Source organism: Juglans regia, chromosome 13 (genome assembly GCF_001411555.2).
Source record: "Juglans regia cultivar Chandler chromosome 13, Walnut 2.0, whole genome shotgun sequence".
In the NCBI taxonomy this organism is placed as follows: domain Eukaryota; kingdom Viridiplantae; phylum Streptophyta; class Magnoliopsida; order Fagales; family Juglandaceae; genus Juglans; species Juglans regia.
In genome coordinates, this window is record NC_049913.1 from 21,056,305 (window position 1) to 21,082,621 (window position 26,317).

General features: G+C 34.4%; 2 protein-coding genes across 3 annotated transcripts; one reads left to right on the forward strand and one right to left on the reverse strand.

Moving 5' to 3' along the window:
• The first annotated feature begins 7,816 nt into the window (after window positions 1–7,816).
• Window positions 7,817–10,818, forward strand: LOC109006181. Of its 2 annotated transcripts, XM_035683996.1 has the most exons (4): window positions 7,817–7,989; window positions 9,229–9,358; window positions 9,449–9,918; window positions 10,165–10,818. In XM_035683996.1, exons 3-4 carry the CDS (start codon window positions 9,460–9,462, stop codon window positions 10,591–10,593), a joined length of 888 nt encoding a protein of 295 aa, XP_035539889.1. In that variant the 5' UTR covers window positions 7,817–7,989; window positions 9,229–9,358; window positions 9,449–9,459; the 3' UTR covers window positions 10,594–10,818. The 2 variants fall into 2 exon arrangements, with proteins under 2 accessions (XP_035539889.1, XP_018840929.1); XM_018985384.2 differs by lacking the exon at window positions 9,229–9,358.
• A 1,847-nt stretch (window positions 10,819–12,665) lies between these two features.
• On the reverse strand, window positions 12,666–14,302 carry LOC109005901 (gibberellin 2-beta-dioxygenase 6-like). The gene is made up of 3 exons (XM_018984994.2): window positions 13,839–14,302; window positions 13,372–13,693; window positions 12,666–12,995 (listed from the first exon to the last, which is right to left on the reverse strand). The coding sequence occupies exons 1-3, from the start codon at window positions 14,300–14,302 to the stop codon at window positions 12,765–12,767; spliced, it is 1,017 nt and encodes a 338-aa protein (XP_018840539.1). The 3' UTR covers window positions 12,666–12,764.
• Window positions 14,303–26,317: the final 12,015 nt, after the last annotated feature.

Here is a 26,317-nt window from a genome sequence, read left to right on the forward strand (position 1 = left end):
TGTAGCGGTACTGCTCAAAGGTGTAATAGGTTTCTATCTTTACCTGAAAGAGGTTGAATAGTGTGTTTGAGAATTCTCAAGGGGTAGCTTGAGGCGAGGACGTAGGCAGTGAGGCTAAACCTCGTTAAAATACTGAATTTGCTTTTTCTTACCCCTACTCTTTATATTTACTGTTGTTTCGTATTTTGTTCATATTTTCTATTGTGTATTTGGTTTATAATTATAGATTTTTAAAGACAACTCAATTCTCCCCTATTTGTTTTAGTCATCTGGGCAACACCATTGATTGCCACCAAAAGCTTGGTCAAGAACCATGCTCACTGTCTCCATAACTGCCATTGACCAGCCACCCTATGAACTAGCACAAGGTGCACCATCCACTATTTTTGGTACCATACCGTACCGGCCTGTACGGACGGTATATGCCATATCGGTTACTTGGTTGGTACCGATAATATATATATATTCTGTACCGTTTAAAATACCAGATGTATCGGCCTGTATTTGATGTTTCGGCCTAGTAAACTCTTAGGGGCAATTTTGGACTTTCACGTATTAGGGTTTTCTAACTTTTCTTTCTCCTTTTCAGTTTCGTTTTGCTAGGCCAAATTCGCAAACCCAGTCTCAAAGTGCAAAGTTTTTCAGCAGCCCATCCTTTTCCTTTAGTCGGCAGCAGTAGTAGTGCAGCTCGCAGCCTTGCACCATTTGTCAGCTCGCATCGTCCAGTAGCTCGTAGTCGCACAGTCGCCGTCGTCTTTGGTCATTTTCGAAATTAATTTGATTTTTTTGTTACTTTTTTTTTATAAATAAATCATGATTGTATTTTTATTTTTTATAGATGTTTTAAATTATATTTTTATAGTGTTTGTTTGTTTTTAGATTCTACATTGTATCTATGATTCTATAGCTTTGGGGTGATCCGTGATTGTCTGATTTGTTTATGCTATCATTGACTTTAATATAGGAATGATCGCAATTAGTAATTGTAATTACCCCACACACACACGTAGATATATATATATAGTGCTGAATTAGAAGAAAGTTGTCATGAAAAATGGCCTGAGTTGTACCATATATGCAGATGTTTTATTATATATATGAGGTATTTTGTGACTTATAAAATCTGTGATAAAAAAAAAAAATATCATTGTTCAAGTATTAGCTAATATATATATATATATGAGTCACACTTGACTACTGAATTAATATATATATATATATATATATATATATCCCCGTTATTTTGTGTTGGATCTAGACATGGGATGCAGGTGTTTGCTTGTTTGGTATATTGGTTTTTGATGAGCTTGGTGTTTTTTTAATACTAATCATGTTTGGATTTGATGAATATCTTCTTATTGGCTATAAGTGTTAATTTTAATGGCTACTGAATTTCTTCTTTTTTTAATTTTGCTTACTTATAAGTGTTAATTTTTTATACTTTAATAGTTAAAAATGTCTAGTTGTCAATCAACCGGTGGTATGACTTCAACTCCAACACTTGCTCCTATAAGATCAGAAGATCCAGCATGGCCCATGCACGTGCAGTGCCAAGGGCAAGAAATAATATTGTATGTTTATATTGTAATAAAGTAATTAGAGGTGGCGGGATCACTCGGTTGAAGTATCATCTAGCTGAGATTCCAGACGATGTAAAAGCATGTAAAAAGATGTCTGAAGATGTAAAATGCAAATGAAGGAGTTGCTTGATGAAATGAAAAAAAGCAAAGAGAAGAAAAGAAGAATAAGGTCAGAGATTGGAGGCGATATAGATTTAACATCTGATGATATTGATGATAGTAATAGTATGGAAGGACAGTTTTAGCTTTCAAAAGGTAAGGGAAGTTGAAAGAATCTGGAACTAGAAAGTCAGTGGGGGGATTGAGTAGATTTTTTGCTCCAAGAACAACTCATGGGGCCCAACCTTTAATTAAGAGTTCTATGTATTCAAATGAGATGATTGTAAAAGCAAAGATGGCTGTAGCACGCTGGTAGTATGATGCTAATTTGCCTTTCAATGCGGCTCAATCCAAGTTTTATCAACTAGCTATTGATGCTATGACTGCCATCGGGCCAAGATTCAAGGACCTTCTTTATATGAGTTGAGAGGAAATTTGTTAAAGATGGTTGTGGATGAGGTTCAAGATTATTTGCAACAAATTAAGAAGGTCTGGAATGAGACTGGTTGTTCACTAATGGCAGATGGTTGGACAAACCAGAAGTAACAATCAATAATCAACTTTCTAGTTTATTGTCCGAAAGGTACAATGTTCTTGAAGTCTACTGATACATCTGGCCTTAAAAAAGATGCTGAAACATTGTTTAATATCTTTGATGAGGTTGGTCAAGAAATTGGAGCTGAGAATCTTGTGCAGTTCATAACGGATAATGATGCAAGTTATAAAGCTGCAGGAAAAAAGTTACAACAAAAGTATGGCTCTTTCTACTGGTCCCCATGTGCAGCTCATTGCATAGAATTAATGTTGGAGAATTTTTCTGATCTAAGATATTTTTCCCTTATTGATGATACTATAAAAGGGCAAAAAAGATAACAAAGTTCATCTATAACCATGGTTGGGTTTTGGCATTGATGAGAAAAGATTTTACCAAAGGTCATGATTTGTGTCATCTTGCAATTACAAGGTTTGCGGCAAATTTTTTAAGTATCCAATGCTTGCTTTTGTTTAAGAAAGAATTCAGACAAATGTTTACTTGTGATAAATAGATTGCATCAAGTCATTCTAAGAGCAATATAGGGAAGGAGATAGCTGAGACCGTTTTAGAAGATAAAGAGTTTTGGGCTCAATGTCAATTTATTGTTAAAGTTAGTGAGCCTTTGGTTCGTGTTCTATGACTTGTTGACGGGGATGAAAAGCCTGCAATGAGATATTTGTATGATGCAATGAAAAGAGCCAAAGAGAACATAAAAGCAAGATGCAATAATAAAGTTAGTTTATGCAGTCCATTCACAAGTATCATTGATTCTAGATGGGATAAGCAGCTTCACAGTCCATTACATGCGGTGGGTTGTTTTCTAAATCATGGAATTTACTAAAACTCCAATTTTAGAAATAAAAATGATGTTGTTAGAGGCTTCAACAGCTGTGTTATGAAGATGAAACTTGATCCCGATTATCAAGACAAAATCGTTGCAGAATTTGACTTGTATAAGAATGCAGTAGGTGAGTTTGGACATTCTTTAGCAATCCGCCAGCGTGATAAGATTAATCCAGGTATTATCATTTATTAACATTATTTGTTAAATAGTGACTTTGTACTTTAAATTTTATCTTATTTTATTTTTACTTTTATTTAATTAATAATTTATAATTATATTATTATTTTAGTTGCATGGTGGACCCAATTTAGTTGCGAGGCTCCAACACTTCAGGGGTTTGCTGTTCGAGTACTAAGTCAATGTTGTAGTGCAATTGGATGTGAGAGAAACTGGAGCACATTTGATTTTATTCATTCGAAGAAGAGAAATAGATTAGTGCATAAACGTTTAAATGACTTAGTATTTGTTCGTTATAACTTGAAGCTGCGAGAGAGGTAAACTTTTTTAATATTGATGTTTTCACTGTTGAAAAGTATATAACATGTTCACTTATGTTTGATTTTATTTTGACAGGAGTATAAGAAAAGGAAGAGATGCTTTAGATCCAATCAATCTTGAAAATATTGATTTAATGAAAGAATGGGTGGGTGAATAATCTGAGCTTATTGATGAAGAAGATTTGGATTGGGCAAGTATTGATGAGCCATTAGCCTCACTAAATGAGGAAGACAATGATAAGGTTGGTGTTGATGTTGATGTTGATGACGGTGATGACGTTGATGAAAATATTTTGATTAACATGTCGAATCCTGATCCTTATTGTCTTTTTGATGAGGATGATTATTTTTGATGACGTGGTGACGTTAATGATTTTATCATGATAATGTTGGTGTTTATAACTTTATGTTAGTTGTAACTTAAAACTTAAGACTTGTATTGAGAAGTATTGAGTTTATGACTTATTTTGTTGTTATTTTGGAATACAATTAATGCTTGTATATATATAATTTATCCAGGTATAAATTATTCCGAAACTGTACACAAAACGGTACCGGTACTGAAACGGTATCGGTGCCGAAATATTATTCCGAAACGGTATATGAAACGGTACTGGTACCGAAATATTTTGTTCCAGTGCCTTGACCGGTACGGCTTCCGGTGCTATATTCAAAACATTGGCACCATCCCTTTCACCACCGCAAGCACTTGTTAAGTCCTCTTAGGTTGCCACCCAGCTTTTCCCAAGCTCAGCCTCAGCCATAAGATTCCAACAACCTAACGTCCTCCGTGCTCCAAATCCGAGAGTCGCACTACCAAGAATTAAGCTCATGGCTATCCTCCTAGTTTTAACAACGCGCATACAATATGGGCTAATATCCGCATCTAGTGATTAGGCAAGTGACATCGAAAAGTACCATTTTGATTGAAGCTAAAACACCAATGCTAGAAACATAACACCAGAACACAAAAAATGTTAAGAGACTCTAATAGAAGAACAGCAATATTGAACCAAAGGGAATTTTTGCATGAAAATAAATATATTGAGAGGATCTAGAAATCACTTGGCCTAAGAAGCAATCCAAACACCATATCAAAAAGATTAGCGAACGACCTCAATTGAGGACCGAGTGGGACATATAAGAGTGTGGAGGAACGCATCTACCATAGAAGGCTGATGAGAAATCAAGATTGATAATGTCACAATCCCCGAATGAAGGACATGGGCTATTGGCCTTGGGCTAGTTTAATTTTCTTTACAATTTCAAATTCAGCATGTATTTGGACTACAAGATAGCTAGTGGGCCTTGGGCCTTAGTTTTATTCTCTTGCATGCCTTTAGTTGTGTTAGCTTGGGCCCATGTAGGGGTCATCTTCTTTATGTAAGAACCAAGGGCTCTAGGGTTCATCATCTAGAAAGTTAATGCAAGTTTTATTTTCTCTTCTCTTATCATCTTCTTCCTTTCTTCAATGGATGTGCTCCCCTCGAAGTGATCTATTTCTATGTATTTCTCTGTAAGTAATTTGAGGTGTGTTACAAGTGGTATCTAGAGACAGGCTTTCCCTGGCATCGACTTAATCAATCCATGGAAATTAAAAAAAAAAAAAAATCCTTTCATCTGTACTCAATATCATAGAGCGAGTCGTACAATCACAACAACGGTATGACATTATTTTGCAAACATTCAAAGATATAAAAAACGACTTTGAAGATTTCCAGAACAACTTCGAGCAAGATTTTGTAAATCTGGAAAACCAACTTTACGCTCTACAAAAAGAGGAAAAATACACGGCAACTACAGAAGAAAAAGAGGTATTCAACCCCGCTCAACTTACTCTTTCTCATGGCTCCAAAAATCCCATTTAAAGCCAGAAACCATTTCCATCGTTCTTAAATCCTTCCATAAGAACCTCGTGTCCTTCTCTTCATCTTAGAAATTATTTTTTCTCTTCTTCCTTTCTGTCAATCGCCACTAGCAACAACTACTCACCAACTATAAGAAGAGAAGTCATAGCTATCAGATGAGAGTTTGATCCCGGGCGCCTATATTTTCAGTGTCTCAACTCGCCTCCCAATCCAAGTCAATTCAAAGATAGAAAGGGCATCTCACCCAACAAACATCACATCATCTTCAACGAAAGGCAACTCGAGAATGGGAAAATCACTCTCACTCTCTGTGCTCAACTCGAGATTTCCTTCAGGTCGAAGCCCGGTGCTCTCCCGACCTTCGTTTTGGTCAATCGTGGATATGGCCTTTTCACTTTAAGGGTTTGGAATGCCCAGAAAGCTGGGGCTTCCACAGTTCTTGTCGCAGTTCACATTGAGGAAGCAGTGACAACCATGGAGACACCTCCCGTCTTCGCCTCCTATAGTGTCGACAGATCAACCAGATATGGGAGCACTTGTCCTCTCCCTCTCCATCTATGACTTGGACCTGCAAGGTAATTCTAGAAGACATGCAGAGGCGCTTGAAAGAGCTGGAGGGGTCCAAGCTTGCTAATGATTCCGATGAAATTCGAGTTTATGCCAATGACTTCGACATTACTTTCATTCCTTCCATTACGTTTCTTCCTCTGAAAGTGTCAAATGCAATAGGGATAGTAGTAGTGAAGCTTTTAGATAATTTCAAGCATTCGGGTCCTAATGGGCAGCATGTTTGTATGGTTTTTGAGTAGTTGGGGGATAATCTTATGACTTTTATCAAGGAGAAATTATATTTACAGTCGTGAGTGTGCAAGCGTCGTGCAGTCGCTTTGAAAAAAAGTGAATAAATATGGGACCCACATGAAAAGCAATTAATTTTTTATGAGTGGACCCTACTCTTTTTCAAAGTGACTATACGGCGTTTGCGCATTTCACGACTGTATGTAGCATTACTCTTTATCAAGTATACTAATTATCGGGGTATGCCCATTCATAGGGCGAAGGATGTCTGTTTTCATATTTTAGTGGGGTTGGATTACTTGCACAAACAACTTTCTATCATATACACTGATTTGAAACCAGAAAACATATTGCTAATGGCAATGATAGACCCTGTTAAGGATTCGAGAAAGTCTGTTGCTCCTCTAATTCTTCTGAATAGCAAGAAACTTTCTGCCCCTCAGTTGTTTGATGATATGCCTGAGAAGGCTTTGCTAATTGATGACATATATGTACCCCAAATACGTGGCCCTCTAGTGAAGACTGTGATGACTCGGTGCATTCAATTAGTGGACTTCTTGAGGAGATAGTGAAGGGGCCTATAGTTTTGATGGAAACAGCCTTGGAGGCTTTACTGCTTTGGTTGCAGCAACAGGGTTGCCTAAGCAAGTTGTCAGAGTTGCACGATCGAATTCTGCAAGACAATTTGGAAATGCTAATAGCAAAACTGATGATCCGGTTTTAGAAAAAGAAAAATCGGAACTGAATCGATTATGATTGATTTAAAAAAAAATAAAACCAATATCGTACCGAACCAAACTCAGTACTAGACCAAACCCATTGGTTCGGTTCGGTTTACCGGTATACCGGTTTTTTTTTTTATAACCTTAGTGATAAATGTGTCACATTTTATATAATGGGATGAAAATAGGATTAGAATATATTGTATAACATTGCTTTAATTTCTTAATATTATTCTTAGAATGATTGGGTAATAGCTAGATGAAAAAGTTGAAAACTTTAAATAAAAAAACATTGTGTATAAGTGATATTTAAGAAGTATATTATGAGAAATTTTGAGATGAAATGAGATGATATCATATATATTCCTAAACATGGCCTTAAAGAGTGGATGAGAGTGTATAATTTACTGAAATTTATATTTTGTATTGTTAGATAAATGAAAAATAGGTAATATGATATAAACTCCAAAATTTATATATCATATTATTAAAATTATTAAATTAGAATTTTAAATTATTAGTAACTGTTTTTGCGGCCTAATTTAATTATGATTGTTGAAAAAAAAAAGAAAAAATGAACGTAATTTAAAATTATTTTAAATGATTTATAAATAGTAATGTATAGTTTATAAATAATAATAAAATAATTTAATTTAAAAACATCTAAAACAATTATATTTTAAATAATTTATAGATAGTAATGTTTTAGTTTATAAATAATAATAAAATAATTTAATTTAAAAACATCTAAAACAATTATATTTTTAAAGATAGTGTTACGCAGGAGTACGAATTTTTTTTTATTTGATTCCATATATAAATAAATAATATATAAGTCTAGAGAATTTTCATGATCCAACAATCATACGGGCACCCACGAAGTACAGAACGCTCTAGGAAAGGTATATTTATTCCAAGATTTAAAATCCCATCAATCAAATCATTTTAAAGAGCTGCTTGGAATACTCGAGAGGGAGGCGAAATTCATCTGAAGCAGGGGAGATAGGGATGATTTGTTGATTATCCGTGTCGTATCAGTTGCTCAGGTACGTATAAAGCCTTGAAGAACACTGATTACTTTTTTCGTTTCCTAGATTCATTCCCGTTCGTTTACTATTCTTTTCTTTGTGATCACTTGGTTAACTGATTATGCTAGAATTTCAATGGAATTTTTTTTTTTCGGGTATCATCTTACAAAACCTGGAAATTTTGGATTAATAGGGAAAATTTATCAGATTTAGTTCGTTGCCCGTATAATCACTGGGAAGATTGAGCGAGAAAAGAAGCAACATAAATTTGTAGAATTTAGGGTTTCTTTTTTCTTTTTGAATGTCCGGTTTATCGGCAAACAAATAGAGTTTAAAGGAATTCAACTTCAATTGTTTTCTGCATGGTCGGAGATTTCTGCCCACTGTTTGTCAACGCCGGAAAAAAAAAGAGAGGATTTGAAGCGAATAAATTGTTCAAGATCAGGGCAAGTAATTTAGTAAAATATCTGTATTTCCTTGCACTTCTATTGGTTTTTTTTTAAGAAGACTTCTATTGGGTTTATTTTAATATTTAGTCACTGAAATGGTTTATTGTTCCTTGTTTTGGATATATGAAAATTTAGTTTTGACATATATTCATCTCACCTTCTATTTCTTTAACTTTTAGCGATATTTCCGTTGTAAGAGGAAATGTGGGGCCTTATGCCGTGAAAATTGTACTCAATGCATGTCATGTCCCTAGTCGTTATCCTTTTTTTTTTTTTCACCATCTCCCTTCTTTTACTGCCTGTTGCACACTGTGAATTGACGTAATACTCCAAATTCTGGTGCAAGAGTTTGATAAAATGCTTATTTGCCTACTCTAAAAAAATCTGGTGCCATCTATTCATTGTAGCCTTGAAAAGGGATATCATTGAGTCACTTGAGTGCGTCATTGGGTGGATTGTGAAAATGTTGCACAAACATGCATTAAGTTTCACTTCTGGTTTTTACTAGGTATAACTGGATTATTCAAGAGATTATAGGGGATCCTTAACATTGAACAAGAAATAGCCCATACATGATTTGTCCTTCCCAAGTAAGCCAAGTCTATGAACAATATTTTTCCAGAATGGTGGGCTCACACGAATATAAGTTATAGCGCTTAAACGCTTGGATTGAATACACAAACATTCAGTTGCTTTTCTTTTATCAACTGAGTCTAGAATCTAATATATTTTACATTGTTGGGCTTCCTTATACTTTTGTTATAAGATGAACTTGTCTTTTCTTCTTAATAACCCTCGTAGTTTCTAGTTTTTTGGTTTTACACCCAAAAATTTCAGCAAAACTGGGATTATCAAGGACACAACTGATTAGGAGAGATTATGCCAATCTTTTAGGCTATGAAGTGGTCAATCAAGGAAAATGTGCTGTGTACTCAACTGTGCGTGTTGTCTCTGGCCTACTGTGTATGTTATTATATTTATATTTATGATGCTTGATATTGTAATAGAAACATGTGAAAATTTTCTAGGAAGGAAAGAAATGATTAGAGTTGCTACTGATGATGGAAGTCGACGGCATCTACCATTATGGATGCTGGGTGTCACTGCTGCCAACGAAAACAACAACCACGCACCTGAAGGACTTATGCCCCAAGCTTACCATTCCAATTCAAAGACCGTGGCTAAAGGACCTGATAATGGGAATCTGTTTCAAGAGAAGGACACTTCGGGTGTAAATTCACATTCTTTTGTAAAGTGTGAAAGAAAGAGAAAAAGAAAATCAAGTCAACAAGAAGCAAAGTGTGATGATATTATCACTGAAACTGTTTCAGAGAAGAAAAAGTATAAGAGTAGGAGGAAAGTTCAGGAATCTATTGCATGTAAAAGGCAAAAAGAAAAGGCTTCTGACTTTGGAAGGGATGAGGAATTTGAGAATCAGCCTCAAAATGATGATGATGTGGAGCTGATAATGGATGATCTGATGACCATTGCAGAAGAGGTTATTTTCTCTCTCTCCCTATAATAAGTAAAATGAAAATCTGTTTGTGTTTATCTGATTTGTAAAATTTGCATACAGCATATTTTAACAATTCTAAATTGATAACCTGGTTTTTGGAATGTCATTCTTTGTAATACTTATAAACAAGCGAAGAACACTTGAGCTAGGGATTTGTTCCTAGAACATCCATCAAGATTATGTAGATCTATTGAACGGCCATCTAGAGTATCTGCCATCTGTTTGCAGTATGTTGAAGCTGAGAAGAATAAGGATTGGCAAGCATCAAATAGTGAATGTGGTTCCAGAAGGAAAGTTCCAACGAAACTCTCTTCCCGTAACGATTCAGGGGGCTTGCTTGATGTCCCAAATAGTAATCGAGGTTCACCCCCGCATGACTTGACTGCTTGTGATAGTTCCAATGTGACTGGGGCCAGTGAAGAAATTGCCATCATTGACATGAGAACTGGGGATCCTGCTCAGGACATGTTGGATCTGTTTTTGGGTCCCTTGCTTAAGAAATCCCTCAAGGAGGAGAATAAACCTTTTGTGAAAGATATGCAATTTGCCTATGAGTTTGAAAGGTTAAATCAGAATAATGTTTTGGGAGAACAAGCGGAGCCCCTGATGAAAAAGAAGAGCAGTCTCAGCGAGAAGGTAGCAAAGTTTCTTGACTGAATCAGATATTCAAATTAGATTATTGTATAGTACATTATCACATGTTCCATGTAAATAGTGCTTCTGTCAATCAATTGGTCAACTTCTGCTGACTTGTTATTGTAGTCTCACGACAGAAGATACTCCAGTAGATGTATATCTTTTTGGTCGAAGTCTTGTACTGGAAGGCATTCTTTTATGCAAATATTTTAGAGCTAAAGACGGCTGAACTGACCTTTTTTTTTGTGCCCACCAAATAGATAACTTAGTTTGATTTGACATAGGAATTTAGCTAGTATGGTATAATTTTGGTAATTATATGTCTCTATTTATTAGCAGTGAGGAATATGATCTTTGAGGTTTATAAGTACAAATATCGACTTGAATTTTCACGAGTTTGTAAAAGCCCTGAGTTCCAAAAGCGTGGATGTCCGAACTCAGCTTGGAAGTTATATTAGAAATGGTGAGTTGGTGGAAGTTTATGGGTAAGAGATGTAGGACAGTTGCAGATGTTTCAATGTTTTATGCCCTACAAACTCCTGGACATATAAATGTGTACCGTGTGCAGGAGACAGCACTAAAAAGTGTTCCAAATTTCCAATTGTTTATCATTATCTTTTTAACTGCAGATACATATTGGGTGTTACCGATAAACAAAAAAAAAAACATATTGGATGTTCATTGGATGAGGGCTAAAAGCAAATTATCCTATCTCAATGATTTTGCAAACTGATAGATATATAAATTTCAGAGATCATATTTTCTATGCATATTAACAGAATTCCTAAACGAATTTTAGTTAAATGGGAAAAGAGGACGAGTATTTGAAAGAGGCTGGTGATTGATGCCTTTCTACTACATTGTACCTACTCTATTACGGCACATTATCTGTGTGCGCGCGCGCGCGCATGCACGTGCACGCTAGTTGGCTATGCATGCTCAGTCATTACCTGCATCTTGTCAACCACGGTGTATATGGCCAAACTAACTTCCTCTCTTTGTTTCCTTTTTCTTTTCTCTTCTATTAAAGCTACCCCTTTGTCTTTTTTTATGTGTTGCAGTAGAATTTTCCTTTTGGGTTCCTCCGAGAAGATCGTTCTTCAACTGTTAGGCTTATATCCATGTACTTCATAGATGCCTTATGTTTTTGAAGTATTTCGACCTTCCTATCAACAGGCCTGCCTACCTTTTTCTGAACTCTCTCTCTCAATTAGAAGTGAACACATCATTGCTAGAGTAGAAATACTGCGACTTCAATTTAACAACATAGAACCAGCCTATTTTGCTTCCAACTTATTTTCTGCATTTGTGTAATTAGGCTAAGGTTTTGATGTACAGATTTAAATAGCATTTAGGTGATTAGGTTTTCAGAATCATCTGTTGACTTAATCAATAGAATTGACATCAAAACTTCAAATATATATCTGTGCTGGTCAGATATAGTGCTCAATACACATATACAGACAATATAGCCTTGGATGAGATCTCGGTCCTATTTGCATGCTAACCAGTTCATCTTCTTGACAATGAACATTTTTTTTTGTTAAGTGAAAAAGAAGAAGAAGAAGAAGAAGACAATGAACACTGAGCATTATGTGATGATGTTATTGTTGCTAGATGTTTAGCAATTTTCCTTGGTTTAGCTACAGCTTTTGGAGCTGTTACTGATAGATTTTCTTTTGTTCTTCCCAGTCATGGGACCACATTTTCTAGTAGTTGAAAACCTTGTCTTTGTGATAACCTTATTCCTATCCTTCTATGATATTTTTCCCAACTTCTAAAAACTAGATAAGATTAGGCTGATAATCATTGTCGCTTATTCGATATGATTAGGCCAATATAATCATCACTGCTAATTAAATTTAGTTGCCTCAACCAAACCATGCTTTACATCCTTAAACAAAGAAGTGAGATTTTCACATGAATACAAAGTATAAATAGTTTCTGTTTTAACATACACCATGTGCACTGCTGTATTCTCTCTTCTCTTTTGCCTCTTGTTTTCTCCTCTCTTTTTGTCTAAAAGCTACGAATGGTATGTATATATAATTTGTGTATATAATATATATATGAACTAGGGTTTGTCCCATCAACACAAGACTCTAAAGACTCTCTCTCTCTCTCTCTCTCTCCACCCTGCATTGTGAATCTGGTATTTCAATCCCTGTGCAGTGTCGATGTGTATCTGTATCCTAAAGTAGAAATCTTGGAAGGCCTACTTTGTAGCCGTCTCGTTTGACATCTTCTTGAACTTTTTTCCTGTATTCTCCAAAAGTAAACTTTCTATAGACTGAAGGTTCTCTGCAACTCCCGATTAAAGAGTCATAGGAAGGGCAAAGGAAGTATGCTATTGAGTATCTTTCCCTCTTCGTGTTAGCCATCACCTTGTGCTCCACGCTTTTGTACACATCGTTGCTCCATGCCTGTAGTTGTAAATATATATATATATATATATATATATATATATATATATCATTCTACTGATTTGTTGAAAAGTTTGCTTGGTTTGGTTGCACAGAACATAAAATGCCAAAAAAAAAAAAAAGTTTATTTTAATTAGCTAAGATTCTATATTTAATTTAATTAATTGTTTTTGTTTGTTGCTACCTAGTACCTAGTATCATTGTTGTGAAAGGAGCACCGACGGCAATCTTGCACGTCATTGCCTACGAGGCAACTTTGACTAGTATTGTTTGAATTGACTAACAGTAACCCACATCACATAGACAGCCCTGTTTGGATGGTGAGAAAATAATTTGTTTAAGAGCATTTAAAAAAAAAATAATGCAAAATCTTCACCTGAAAAAGATCTCCAATATTGACAATGAGAGCATCTTGGTTGGGTTTTACAGCCACCCATTTGGAATCTTTCATGAGCTGAAGTCCACCAACTTGGTCTTGATAAAGGATTGTGAGGAAATCACTGTCGGTGTGGGGCACCAATCCGAAAATTTCTGGAGATATTGGACATGCAGGGTAGCGATTCAAGCGAAGAAAGCATGTGCTTTCGTCACAAATATCCTCAATCACTTCCTTTCTGTTGCCCAAATTCTCTGTTAGAACCCCTGCAAGCAATCTTGCTAGTTTTGCCATGGCTTCTGCAAATTCCTTCAGCACTCCTCTGTTGCCACAAGTAAAAACAACATGCATTAGTCTGTTTTTTTAATATTGTGGATTAGAATAGACATATAAAGTGGGTCCTACAGTAGATATTGAAAACTGATCTGTAAGCATTATGCTTAAAAAAACAAGTGTTTATTGTATACCTTAGAGAGCCAAACTCCCCATAGCAAGCTTCTTCAGAGATCTTTGTGAGAGGAATGTGGAATGCTTCAGACCATGAAAACTGGGTTGGAAGAGTAGCAGTTGGTGTTCCCCACCTGTAGGAATTATTTAGAAGCCCACAAGTTTGTTTCATCTCAAAAGGGGCTTGAAACAGTTTTATCTGCTCTCCTCTCATCTTCCCAAGCAACTCACTGCTTATCCCATGATTCACCACTTGGAAGAACCCCCACTCTGATGATGCTCTACATATTGCTGTAGAGCAAGCAAGCCTCTCCGTCGCATCAAGACATTTCAGACCATCGAGGTCTATCAATGGCAGTTGACATTCCTCCATTACTGCTCCACCTTTCCATACATTGCAGTACTCAAGTGCAGCAACTTCATCAGCTGTGTGGCTCAAAAGCGCTTTGTAATGCGGCAGGAGAGGTGGGTTTGATTCCAGCATTGTTCTGTTTTCTGGCTTTAAGTAGTTTGCTATTTGTTTGGGAAAAACTAGAGCAGGGTGAAATTGTGAATGCTAGTTGTACTTATAAAGATGGGGAAAGAGAGAAAAGAGAGAGAAGTTGGACTCCAATGAGCAATGGTAGAGGACAAAGACCACAATGGAAAGTAGTACCAAATGAGAAAGAGGGGGGGAGCTCCCAAATTGCGACACTTGTCAGAAGGAGAGCATTTCTCTTTGGATTTATTTGTCTAGTCTCAGTAGATGGATGCCAAACTGTTCAACGTTCACACACCTAAAGTATACAAAAGTTGGAAAATGATAACAAAGGATAACAAGGTTGGATCCAAACCTAATTTCCCCTTTTGACTTTATTAACCACATCAAAAGGTACTTTTCCTGTCCTATGGCAAATTTGTCCCCCAATAAAGCAATAGAAACCGAGAATCTCCTTCGGTAGTTCAAGCAAAATTTCAGGAACCAATGCTTAGATTGAGCGAATATCGATCAATCAACCAATCAGTTAGAAATATCTATTTATGAGACTGTTTATTAACACATCAAATCAAAGTCAAACACATTATTAATGTGAAATATTTATATTTTGACTTTGAAACCACATTTTCTATTAAAAAGTTAACGATTTAATCAGTTTCGTAAATACGATATACGGAATCAGAATTTATTCAGTACAAGTGGGTTTAAATGGCCTTGCCTTGAAGAGATTTCTCGACATAAAAAAAAAAATTTATATTTTGACTTTCTTATTTCTATATAGAATTTTGTATTTACACCATAATTCATAAGTTACATGCAATAATTCTGTTTTGACATTGGTTAAAATGGAATAGAAAGCTTTCACCATACTTATCCAAAGTGTAAATGGGAATAGCCACCTGAGTTAATCCAATTGTCAACGCTTTTAATTGGAGTGGATATGCGTGCCTGCCTTTTCTTTCTTTTTTGCATGTTCCTGTGGTTAGCTCTTGCACAGGAATCTTGGGGGTTCCTTGCATGTTGCAGCAATAAAGTAGCCATGTGAAATGATTGTTTTCAGATAAAACCTTACTGTGCCTGCATTATACACTAACAGAAATGATGCCCTCTATGATGAAGAATCTGTCACCAACATGTCTCTTATCTTTCTTATATATATTATATATATATATATATACATACATATATATTTATATATATAAAAAATCTACTCATCCTCCTACTATTCATACAATTTCCACACTCCACATTATTTTTAATTTTTATTATTTTTTCTTTTATTAAATATTTATTATATAAATAATGAATAAATAATTTAAAATAATTTAAAAAGAATAAACTCAAAAGAAAATTTTAAAAAAATATTAAAAATTTTAAAAATTTAAAAAAGTGTGGAGTGTGGAGTGTGGTGGAGGTTGTGTAGCAAATCTCTTATATATATATATCTATGGGTGATGCTACAGTTCTAGTTGGAGACTCTCGTTGAGAGTTGTAATATTATTATATATATATATTTTATTTAAATAATTTTTTATATAGACCTTTTAATATTTTAAAATATTTTAAAAAATAAAATAAATTTAAAATATTATTAAGAAAATACTTTCTTAATCATAAAGTAAAAAAATATATATTAAAAAATATTTTCTTAATCATGAAGTAAAATAAAAAATTATAAAATGGATATGCTACAGCTCCCATTTGGCTTAGTATGTACTTTTCTATGTGTATTTTTTTAATTTAATTTATATATATATTTACACTTTTAAATATTTTTAAGAAATAAAATAAATTTAAAATACCATTAAAAAAACACTTCGTTAATTAGAAAGTAAAAAAAAAATTATTAAAAAAAATAATTCCTTAATTACGAAGTAGAATAAATATTATTTTTTATTCTATTTCGTGATTAAGAAAATATTTCTTAATAATATTATAATTTTTATTTTATTTTTTTAAATATTTAAAATTATTAAAAATATCTATATAAATAAAAAACTAAAAGAAATAGATAAAAAAAGGCTACAGCCCAGCTGGAGCCCCCAGCGGGGCATGTAGCATTTTCCTATATAAATATATATATATATAAATATATATATATAAATATATATATATATATATATATATATATATATATATGTCTAGGGTGATGCTACAGCACCCGCTGGGCTCCCATTAGGGATGTAATATTATTTTACATGTATTTTATTTAAGTAATTTTTTATATAGATTTTTTAATATTTTAAAAAAATAAAATAAATTTAAAACATCATTAAGAAAATATTTTTTTTAATTAGAAAGTAAAAAAAAATATATATTAAAAAATATTTTCTTAATCACGAATTAAAATAAAAAATATTTTCTATTATATTTTCTTAAAAATTATTTTACTTGATGATTAAGAAAATATTTTTTAATAATATTATATTTTTTTAAAAATATTTAAAATGGTCATGCTACAGCCCTCGCTGGGGGCTCTCGTTGGGCTTAGTATGTATTTTTCTATGTGCATTTTTTTAATTTATTTTTATATAGAATTCTTTTACACTTTTAAATATTTTTAAAAGATAAAATAAATTTAAAATATTATTAAAAAACACTTCCTTAATCAGAAAGTAAAAAAAAAATCATTAAAAAATACTTCCTTAATCACGAAGTAGAATAAATATTATTTTTTATTCTATTTCGTGATTAAGAAAATATTTTTTAATAATATTATAATTTTTATTTTATTTTTTAAAATATTTAAAATTATTAAAAATATTTATATAAAACAAAATTAAAAAAAAAACACATATAAAAAAACGCTAGGGCCAGCGGGAGCCCTTAGCGGGGCATCTAATATTTTCCATATGTCTATATATATTACCAGGGGCTCCTTCTGTTTTCTCCATTTACATTACTCTATAAAAATAATGAGTAATATTATTAGAAATATGTTGGCTTAAGAGTTGGAAATTTCACTAAGCTTATATTTCAAATAGTTTGATATTTTTAGTCATAGAACGTGTAATTTTTTGAAAAAAATTGAGTAAATATAAGGCATACATAAAAAATTATTATTTTTTTTAATAGTGGATCCAACACTTTTTCAAAATGATTGCGTGATACTTGCACACTTCACGATTGTATGTAGTATTACTCATTAATTTTTTTTTTTAATAGTGGATCCAATACTTTTTCAAAACGATTGTATGTAGTATTACTTATTAATTATTTTTCTCTCAATATTCGAAAAAAGAATGAGTAATATTATTAGAAATATGTTGGGCCTCGTTTGCTTTGAAAGATAAAACACAGAACTTTGAAAAATTTTCTAAGTTTTGTACGGTCAGACACTCTTTGAAAACTAATATCTATTTTTTTATCTCATCTCATTTCATCTCTTATTATTTTATCACTATTCATCAATTGTACTATACACAGAAAAAGCTACCAGTGGGGCCTATCCTTTCTTTTTCTTGTGTTCGGAAGTAAATAGTTTTTATGAGTGGGTCCCAGTGACAGTAACGCCGAAATGTGTGAAAAAAAAATGGTCAAAACAACGAATCTGCCGAATTGTGGCAAGAGGTAAATATTAGTGGGTCCAAGTGGCAGGAAAATGCCGAAATGTTAGGGAAAAAAAAAAAAAAAAACAAAACGCAACACAGTCCAAGAAAAAGAAAAAGAAAACAAAATGATTGTGGGCCCCACAACTATAAATACTTTACAAAAATGTTAAATTAATCTCATTTCATCTCTATAAACAAACATAATTTTATCTTATCTCAATCTATACTCAATATATCTCAATACTATTCATATATATCTCAAAAAATTTTATTTCATTTCATCTCTGAAAACAAATTAGGCTAAGAGTTGGAAATCTCACTCAATTATCTGATATTTCTAATAGCTTTGATAGATTAAAAGAAAGAAGAAGAAAAAAAGGAAAAAATGGTGATCTGGTTTTAACTTCAAAGCACACGTGAAGAGAACCAAGAAAATGATAACAATTGAAAGACATAGTGCCGCCCGAAAGAGTATAGCAAGGATTTAACAAAGTGGTGCCGCCCTCCAAGGCCAAGACATAATAACATGTCATTTGTCACTCCAAATTATTTAATAATATATATATATTAATTTAAAAAACTTTTACCTATATATATATATAAAATTTCAGGCGCCGGAAAGTATCTACAAGTCAAGGCTACGAGGTTTATGAATATATTTAAACATTCAAACAAATATATATTGACCCAAAAAAAAATGATTTTTAAAGAACAACTGCTATATATACATAAGACTACACATCATTGTTTTGGTTGCATTCTCGTTTTATTTGAAATGGAGAATGAATCCATTTTGATTCGCTTTCAACGACAAGGTGATGAACATGAGAACAAAAACATTGCTTTCTCAGTAGGGAAAGTTGTTGTCTCTTTAGTTGAGGTTGATTAGTTTTGTCACTTTTCGATCGGTATTTATTCCATCCACACAAAATGTTTTGTCATTAGAAAATAAGATTATGTCATAGTTCATTTTTTTTGTCGGACAAATAAGATTATGAAAATATTGTTTTAGAGAAGAAGACGGTACCCAATTTTATTAGATGTTCTCATCTATGACAGATGAATACTATATTATAAAAAAGTAAATCTTTCGGGATTACGATTTCAACGAGTCCTAAAACCAACATGTGATTAAGCTTTGTGTCTAAATTTTGGAAGATGAATCTAATCTAACCTATATTTTCGCCATGATAGTTTCGGCAAATGAGAAGAGAAGAAATAAGCCTTAGAACAGCCATTTGCACCAGATTTGGCAAGCTCATCATCGGCAACAGAGTTGGCTTCCTTGTAAAAGTGTTGCACAGAGGAGGAAAGACAATTTGTCTTCCCATACAGCATTGAACTCCAAGGGAGGATAAGGTTTTCCACAAAACCAGTTAACTAGAACCATGAAGTTAGCTTTTTTTTTTTTAAAAAAAAAAAAAATCTCTCAAAAAGTTCAAGTTGAAGACAATATAATAGCCCCTGCTTTAAAGCCATTATTTCAGCAAAAGTGTTGATTCTCAATCCTAAACAAAATGAGAAACCAAAGATAAGGCTTCCACAGTCATCATGCAATACTCCCTCACATCTAGCAGCTCTTGAGATACCAAAAAATGCACCATCTATATTGAAAGGCCAGGTAGCCACCAGTGCAATAACAATGGCCTTCATATCTTTATTGGTATACTCCGAGGTGTGGTGCACGAGACCGGAGTTTACTCTGTAGAGATGGGTCTGAAGGGCCTTGCCTTGGAGAGGTTTCCCGACATCTAAAAAAAAAAAAAGATCTTTATTGGTATTGATGTAAGCTATAAGGTCCTTAGAGGGCAGGAACATCTAAAGTTGGGAAGCTTGGAGGGCTTTAGGACTCCATTCAAGTCATGTAGCCAATGAATAACATGACTAATAATTGATGAGGGTAGTGCAGAAATTCAATTAAACACTCCATTATTCCTTGCTAATCATAACTCCTACAAAACAAGCATTCGTTTATGCTTGCCAACAAACTAATTTGATCTTTCCTTGCAGATAATTGCCACCGTTGAATTAGTTTGGCCTTCCATGAAAAATTCAATAAATAAGAGAAACCAAACAAATGATCAGAACAGGACAGACACTTGGAGGCTATTGGCGTTCCACAACATTGAATAGCATAGTCAACTGGCACTGCATTATTCCATAACTTCCAGCCAAAAATAGAAATTTTTGGAGGTAGATTAGAATTCCAAACACAAGCAAGAAAGAAGGAAAGTAGGAGAGGAGCTCCAAAGCAAATCCGAGGCTGATTTTAAAGAGAAAATGCCAGTTGGAATAAAGAGATATTAGGACCTGCAGAAGTTCATAGATATTTTAGAAGAATATCTGGTTGAGAAATTGGCAGTCGTTTTGGGTATATAGCACCATCCATCCCCCAATTTCATACCAAAAATTAATAGCACCTTTACCAATACTCCACGTGCTTTGTTTCAAGACAAATCCAGTGTGTTCATTAAACCTGGAAACAACTTCAAAATAAAGCAAGAGGGTCCTCAATGATTGTACATGGCTTTGGGCCATTTCACAAAACAGTACTAAGGTTGTCATATGCCAAAAAAAGATGAAAAAACATTGACAAAACCATTGTTCCAATTGAAAATTCTGAAAGGAAACCTCCACTAACAGCATCTTTCAACAATTGACTAAGCGTGTCTCTGATGATAACAAAGAGGAAAGGAGACAATGAATTCCCTTGTCTCAATCCATAGGAGCTGTTAAGGAACCCAAATGAGATGCCATTCATCAAAATTGAGAAATTGACTGTGGTCACACAATGCTTGATCCACATACACCACGTCTCACCAAACTCACATCTCACAAGCAAGTAAATTAGGAATTCTGAATTTCCAAGATCATAAGCCTTCTCCATATCCAATTTCTATAAGATGCCTGTGACCCTAGCTTTGATTATGCTCTCCAAATATTCATTGGTAATAAGCACCAAGTCTAGAGTTTGTCTTCCCTTGACAAAGGCATTCAAGGGTTCAAAATAATCTTCTTAATGACTGTACACATACAATTAGCTAGGACCTTGGATATGGTCTTGTAGATCTCATTCACAAGGCTAATGATGTGATAATCCTTCACATCTGAGGCCCCGACCCTCTTCAAGATAAGTGCAATGAGAGTAGTATTAAGGTTTTTCTCAGATTTCTTGAAAGAATAAAATTCATGAAAGACTTTCATAATATCCTCCCTCACGACGTCCCAACAACTTTTAAAAAACTCCATGGAGAAACCATCCAGTCTAAGAACTTTATCTTTACACATTCTTCTAGTCACAAGGTGGACTTCATCATCTTTAAATCCTCGTTCCAATCAATTTGCACTGAAAGAATCAATAAACCATCAAGTTTTGGCCCCTAACCAAATTTTTCTGTGAGGAGCCTCTCATAATAGGAAACAATGTGATCCTTGATCTCAAAATGGTCATGGAGTGCGCAACCATCAATTTGGAGCATCTCAATAGTGTTGTTCTTTCAATGAGAGTTGGTCACCCAATGAAAGAACATTGTGCATTTATCCCATTCTCCCAGCTAAACATCCCAAGATTTTTGCCTCCATGAGATTCCAACAGGATCGAGATCATCTTCTTAATTTCAATAGCCACAAACCTCTTCCTTGCCAGGAAAGAGCCCCAATTGTCTTCCAGCCCTCTAGGCCGTACAACTCCTAAAAAGGGCATTCTTAACACAATCTACATTCCCAAAAATTTTCACGTTCCACTTCTACAAGTCATTCTTCAAAACTTTGAGTTTGCCGACTAATATAAAGCTTGGAGTACCAGTAATTTAAAGGAAGCCACCAAGGAGTCCCTAATATACTCTCAATAAGTTCTACTACCCTCTGGTCTCATATCATGAGGATATCACTCGAAGCCCCCATAGAAGTAAGAAAAACCCATCCCACATAAGAACTACAGTATAAGCTTCTAATGATACTTCAATTAATAAATCTCAGCTTTGTTTCCTACAAACAAATGATATCCACCTTCAATTGACATAATAAATTTCCAACACAAAGCCATCATTCAACCCCGTAACATGTGAAGAGAGAATCTTAGGCTTTATAAAACAAGGTTTGATGCCCTCCCCTTGATCCTCCCTCGGCTTGCTCTCCCTTCTTTCACATCATAATTTATTCCATTGATAAGTTTCTTCAATTCTCTCTCTCTTTTTGAAGTGAGGAAAGACAAAGCCCCGCTTCGATGGCAATGGGTAAAGCCCTAAATTGATCTTCATAACCCTCGAATGTAGGGGTGCTACCCGCCCCAATTGGACGGGGTGAACCCCTTCAATGTTGAACCCCTTCATTCGAGGGGTTCAACACAAGTAAATTGATTTAGGGTTCCAATCTACAAATTGATTTAGGGTTTCGGATTAGGGTTTCGGATTGAAACCCTAAATTGATTTAGGGTTCCAATCTACAAACAAAAACAAACAAACAAGTACAAAGAAACACACGAATCAAACACAAGTACAAAATTCTCCACAGCACACAAATTCACAATTTTCCCATCCTCCATCTCTGATTCAACCCAACCTTCCTCCAATCTCCAATCCAAAAAAAAAAAAAAGAATGGGTTTCGGACTTCTTACCTTTGAGTGGCAGCGTTGGTGCTGCTCGTGTGAGACGAAGATTCGAATGAGGGAGAGAGGCTGGCACTGCGAGTGCGAGACTGACTCAGAGAGAGTGAGTGTGAGAGATCGCGTGAGAGACTCAAAGAGAGTGAGAGAGGAGAGTTGGAGAAATGAGGGAAACAGACGCGGGGAAGGGGGAGGGGGGGGAACCTTAACCAAAAGTGAAACGGCGCCGTTTCACTTTTAGTTGGGGCGGCTTACCACTTACCAGTCCTAAGTGAAACGACACCGTTTTGTCCATGACAAAACGGCGCCGTTTCACTCTACTTATTTGTTTTTTTTTTTATATATATATAATTTTAATTATATTATATATATATATAACTTAAGCGGGGCGGGGCTTCGCCCCATCCGCCCCTCGCCTCCGCATCTTCCCTGGGGTGCGGGCGGGGCCCCCCGCACCCCGCTTAAGAGGGCCGGAGCCCCCGCCCTGCATGGATGGGGGCGAGGCGAACGGGGCGGGTCAGTGGGGTCCGGGGCCCCGCTGCCCACCCCTACTCAAATGATATCCCCGCACAATCTTCGATCTCTTTTACTTACTGAAGCCCCCATTTTGCAGAGGATTTATTCATACTTGTATTTGGGGGAAAGGTACGCAAGGCCGCAAGGGAATGGGTACAACACCAGCCTCTTCTCTCCAAAAAAATAAATCCAAAGTCAACACCCTCCATTTCCTTAGTTCCTCATTCCAAATCCACAAACCTCTAATCATCCCCTAAAAGCATCTGAATTTCTTCATCCCAACGACATAATGAGAAACTTGGGGAGTTCATAGGTTGATAGTATGTGTCACTTATATATTTTTATTTTTACTTATTTTTATTTTTTTAATAATTAAGGACATTTAAAAAATATTAAAAAATAAAAAAACTCATTTATATTGCTATGCACGTTTAGTAGTCAACATGGTATTGTCCGGAGTTCATAACTCAAGCTCCTCCCTTTATACAATCATCCCTACCATCTGCCGCAAGGGTTAGAGTATCATGACCTTTGCAAACGTGGAGCCATCTCAACTATCCAAAAATTCCAATGGCTCAGTGATACGCAGCCACCACTTGTATGAAGTCCAAGAGTTAGGAGTGTAAATTTTAACCTGAAAATCGGTTCAAACTAGCTTGAACAGATCTAGTTTGGAATTAGTTTTTAGAGAGTTGCTATGTACAACCGGCGTGCGGAACTATTGCGTAACCATTATGCCAGCATCTGTCAGAAACTAAAACAAAATTGAAAAGTCTACTCAAAACCGATTGAAACTCATTGTTCGAGTCCAAAATTCAACCAAAAAAAAAAAAAAAACTCTGGAACACACGTTGACCATACAAAGTTGTCCTCTCCACCCGACCACATCTATTGCTTCTCGGCTGAATCTCCCATCATTAAGCCCGATTTTTCTTTCCCACATCCACCCGAAATTGCCTTGTTTCCTGTCGTTTTTATCTTGTAAGTGCAGGTTCCAGTTTTTTTTTTTTTTTTAATGGTTTCTTCATTTCCTGGGTTTGGTGTTTCTTCATTTTTTATTTTTGGGTTTCTTCGTTTTCTGGGTTTTGGGGTTTCTTCATTTCCTTGGTTTTTTTTTAATGGAATTTCTTCAGTTTCTGGTTCTGGTCATTGGTGTTCTTATGTAGGAGGACGATGGGTGCAGTTCTTCGGGAGGGAGGGTAGAAATGATGGAACGCAGTCGTTTGGAACTTTTGTGTATATGAAACGTATAGTTTTATTTTTCTAAGTGGACGCCGGTTACGCAGGGATTCCCCCAGTCGGTTGCAACAAGAATTTTTCTAGTTTTTAAAATGTCAAAATTGGTTGAAATCCGTTCAGTTCTAGTTCTAAGATTTTTAGAATCGGATCGGACCAGTTCACTATATTATATATTTAAATTAATTTTTTTAATATTATTTATAATATTTTTTTATATTAAATATTTTTTTTATGTATAATAATATAAATTATAATTATATATAATACTATATATAATAATATAAATTATAGTTATATAGAAGATAATATTATTATAATTATATAAATTATTTTAGATAGATAATAAATAATTTACTGTAGGAATAATTTATAACAGAAAATGATACTCTAATTAATTAATTCTCATCTTGCACAAAAGGACGAGATCGACATATTAGAGTCCAAATCAATCATGTCACATCTCAGAGTAACTGTTACCACATGCACTCCAAAGCAATTGGCACCCCACAAATGCGTAATTAATATTACTTTCTCATTCCATTTATTCAAAATTTAAGATAATGTTATTAGTATTAGTATTAGTAATCTACTTTAGGTCTATATATAAAGAACTATATAAATTATTATAGTATCGATAAATTTAATAGTTATACTAATACTATATCACTATAAGTCTATATGATACCATAGTAAATTAGTGATATAGTAATACTAATATATATAACTATCAGTGATATAGTTATATTATATTGATAGTTTTACTAATACTATTATATATACATACATATATATTTTGATAAAAATACTATTATATATTTATACTAAATTAAAATCACTATAACAAATACTAGTAGATAGTTATACTAATACTAATACTATTATATAGTTATACTAACCAATGATTCAATATAACTAAATCATTATAACTATATATAGTATTAATATCAATTTGACTATATCTGTAACGCCCCGTTCTCGGAAGTCCGGAAAGTTAGCTTTTGTAACCTAACGTCATCTTCCATAACAGATTTTTGCACTATGATATTCCATCCAAATACGAAATCCATTTATTCAGAATAAAAATATATGTTCCTCCATCAAGACACTAACTAATTACCTCAAAGAAATAAATTAGAATTCCACACAGTCTCGAAATTTCCACGACTTAAAGTACTAAAATAATATAAAATCATAAATCAACTATAGAGACTCGCAAATAAATACTTGTACCCTCGGGTACTTATTCTTTTACGAACTTCATAACTTCTCTAATACAGTCTACTCTTACTCGCCAGCAGGACTATCATAATCATCTGAAAAATATTATGGAGATAAGGGGTTGAGTTATCAATAACTCAGTAAGCAGAGAACATATATTAGTATGTAAACATGAGCATTTTCAAAATTCAGGATGCAGAATAAAATATTTACTTTCATAATGCATAATTAAAAACATTTGCTTTCAGAATGAAAATCAAAACATGTTACCAAAACTTTCAGAGTGAAGCTTGAAGAAAACTTTCTTATTCAAAATCTTTTGGCATAACAAAATCTGAAACATCATCTTCATATCATACTAGAGCATCACAACCGGACATATACCATATTTAACCCTCGTGGTAGGGTTATAAACCACCATTATAACTCGTGGAAAGGCCGTATCCACTATTATAACCCATGGTTGGGCCATATACCATGTTTAACTCCCATGGTAGGGTTATAAACCATAATTATAACCCGTGGAAGGGTCATATCCACTATTATAACCCGTGATTTGTTTATATCCACTATTATCACCCATGGTTGGGCCGTATGCCACTATTATTACCCGTGGCTGGGCCATATCCATTATTATCACTCGTAGTTGGGCCGTATACCATATTTAATCTCCGTGGTAAGGTTATGAACCACAATTATAACCATGGAAGGGCCGTATTCACTATTACAACCTGTGGTTGGGCCTTGTCAGAACATAATAGAACCATCAGAATCAGACTTCAATCAGAATACAGAATCAGAATCTCATGCCAAGATTTTCAGATGCCACATCATATAAAAAACCAAATACTTAACAACTTTAGATAATTCCACATGTTCGAAATAAACATAAT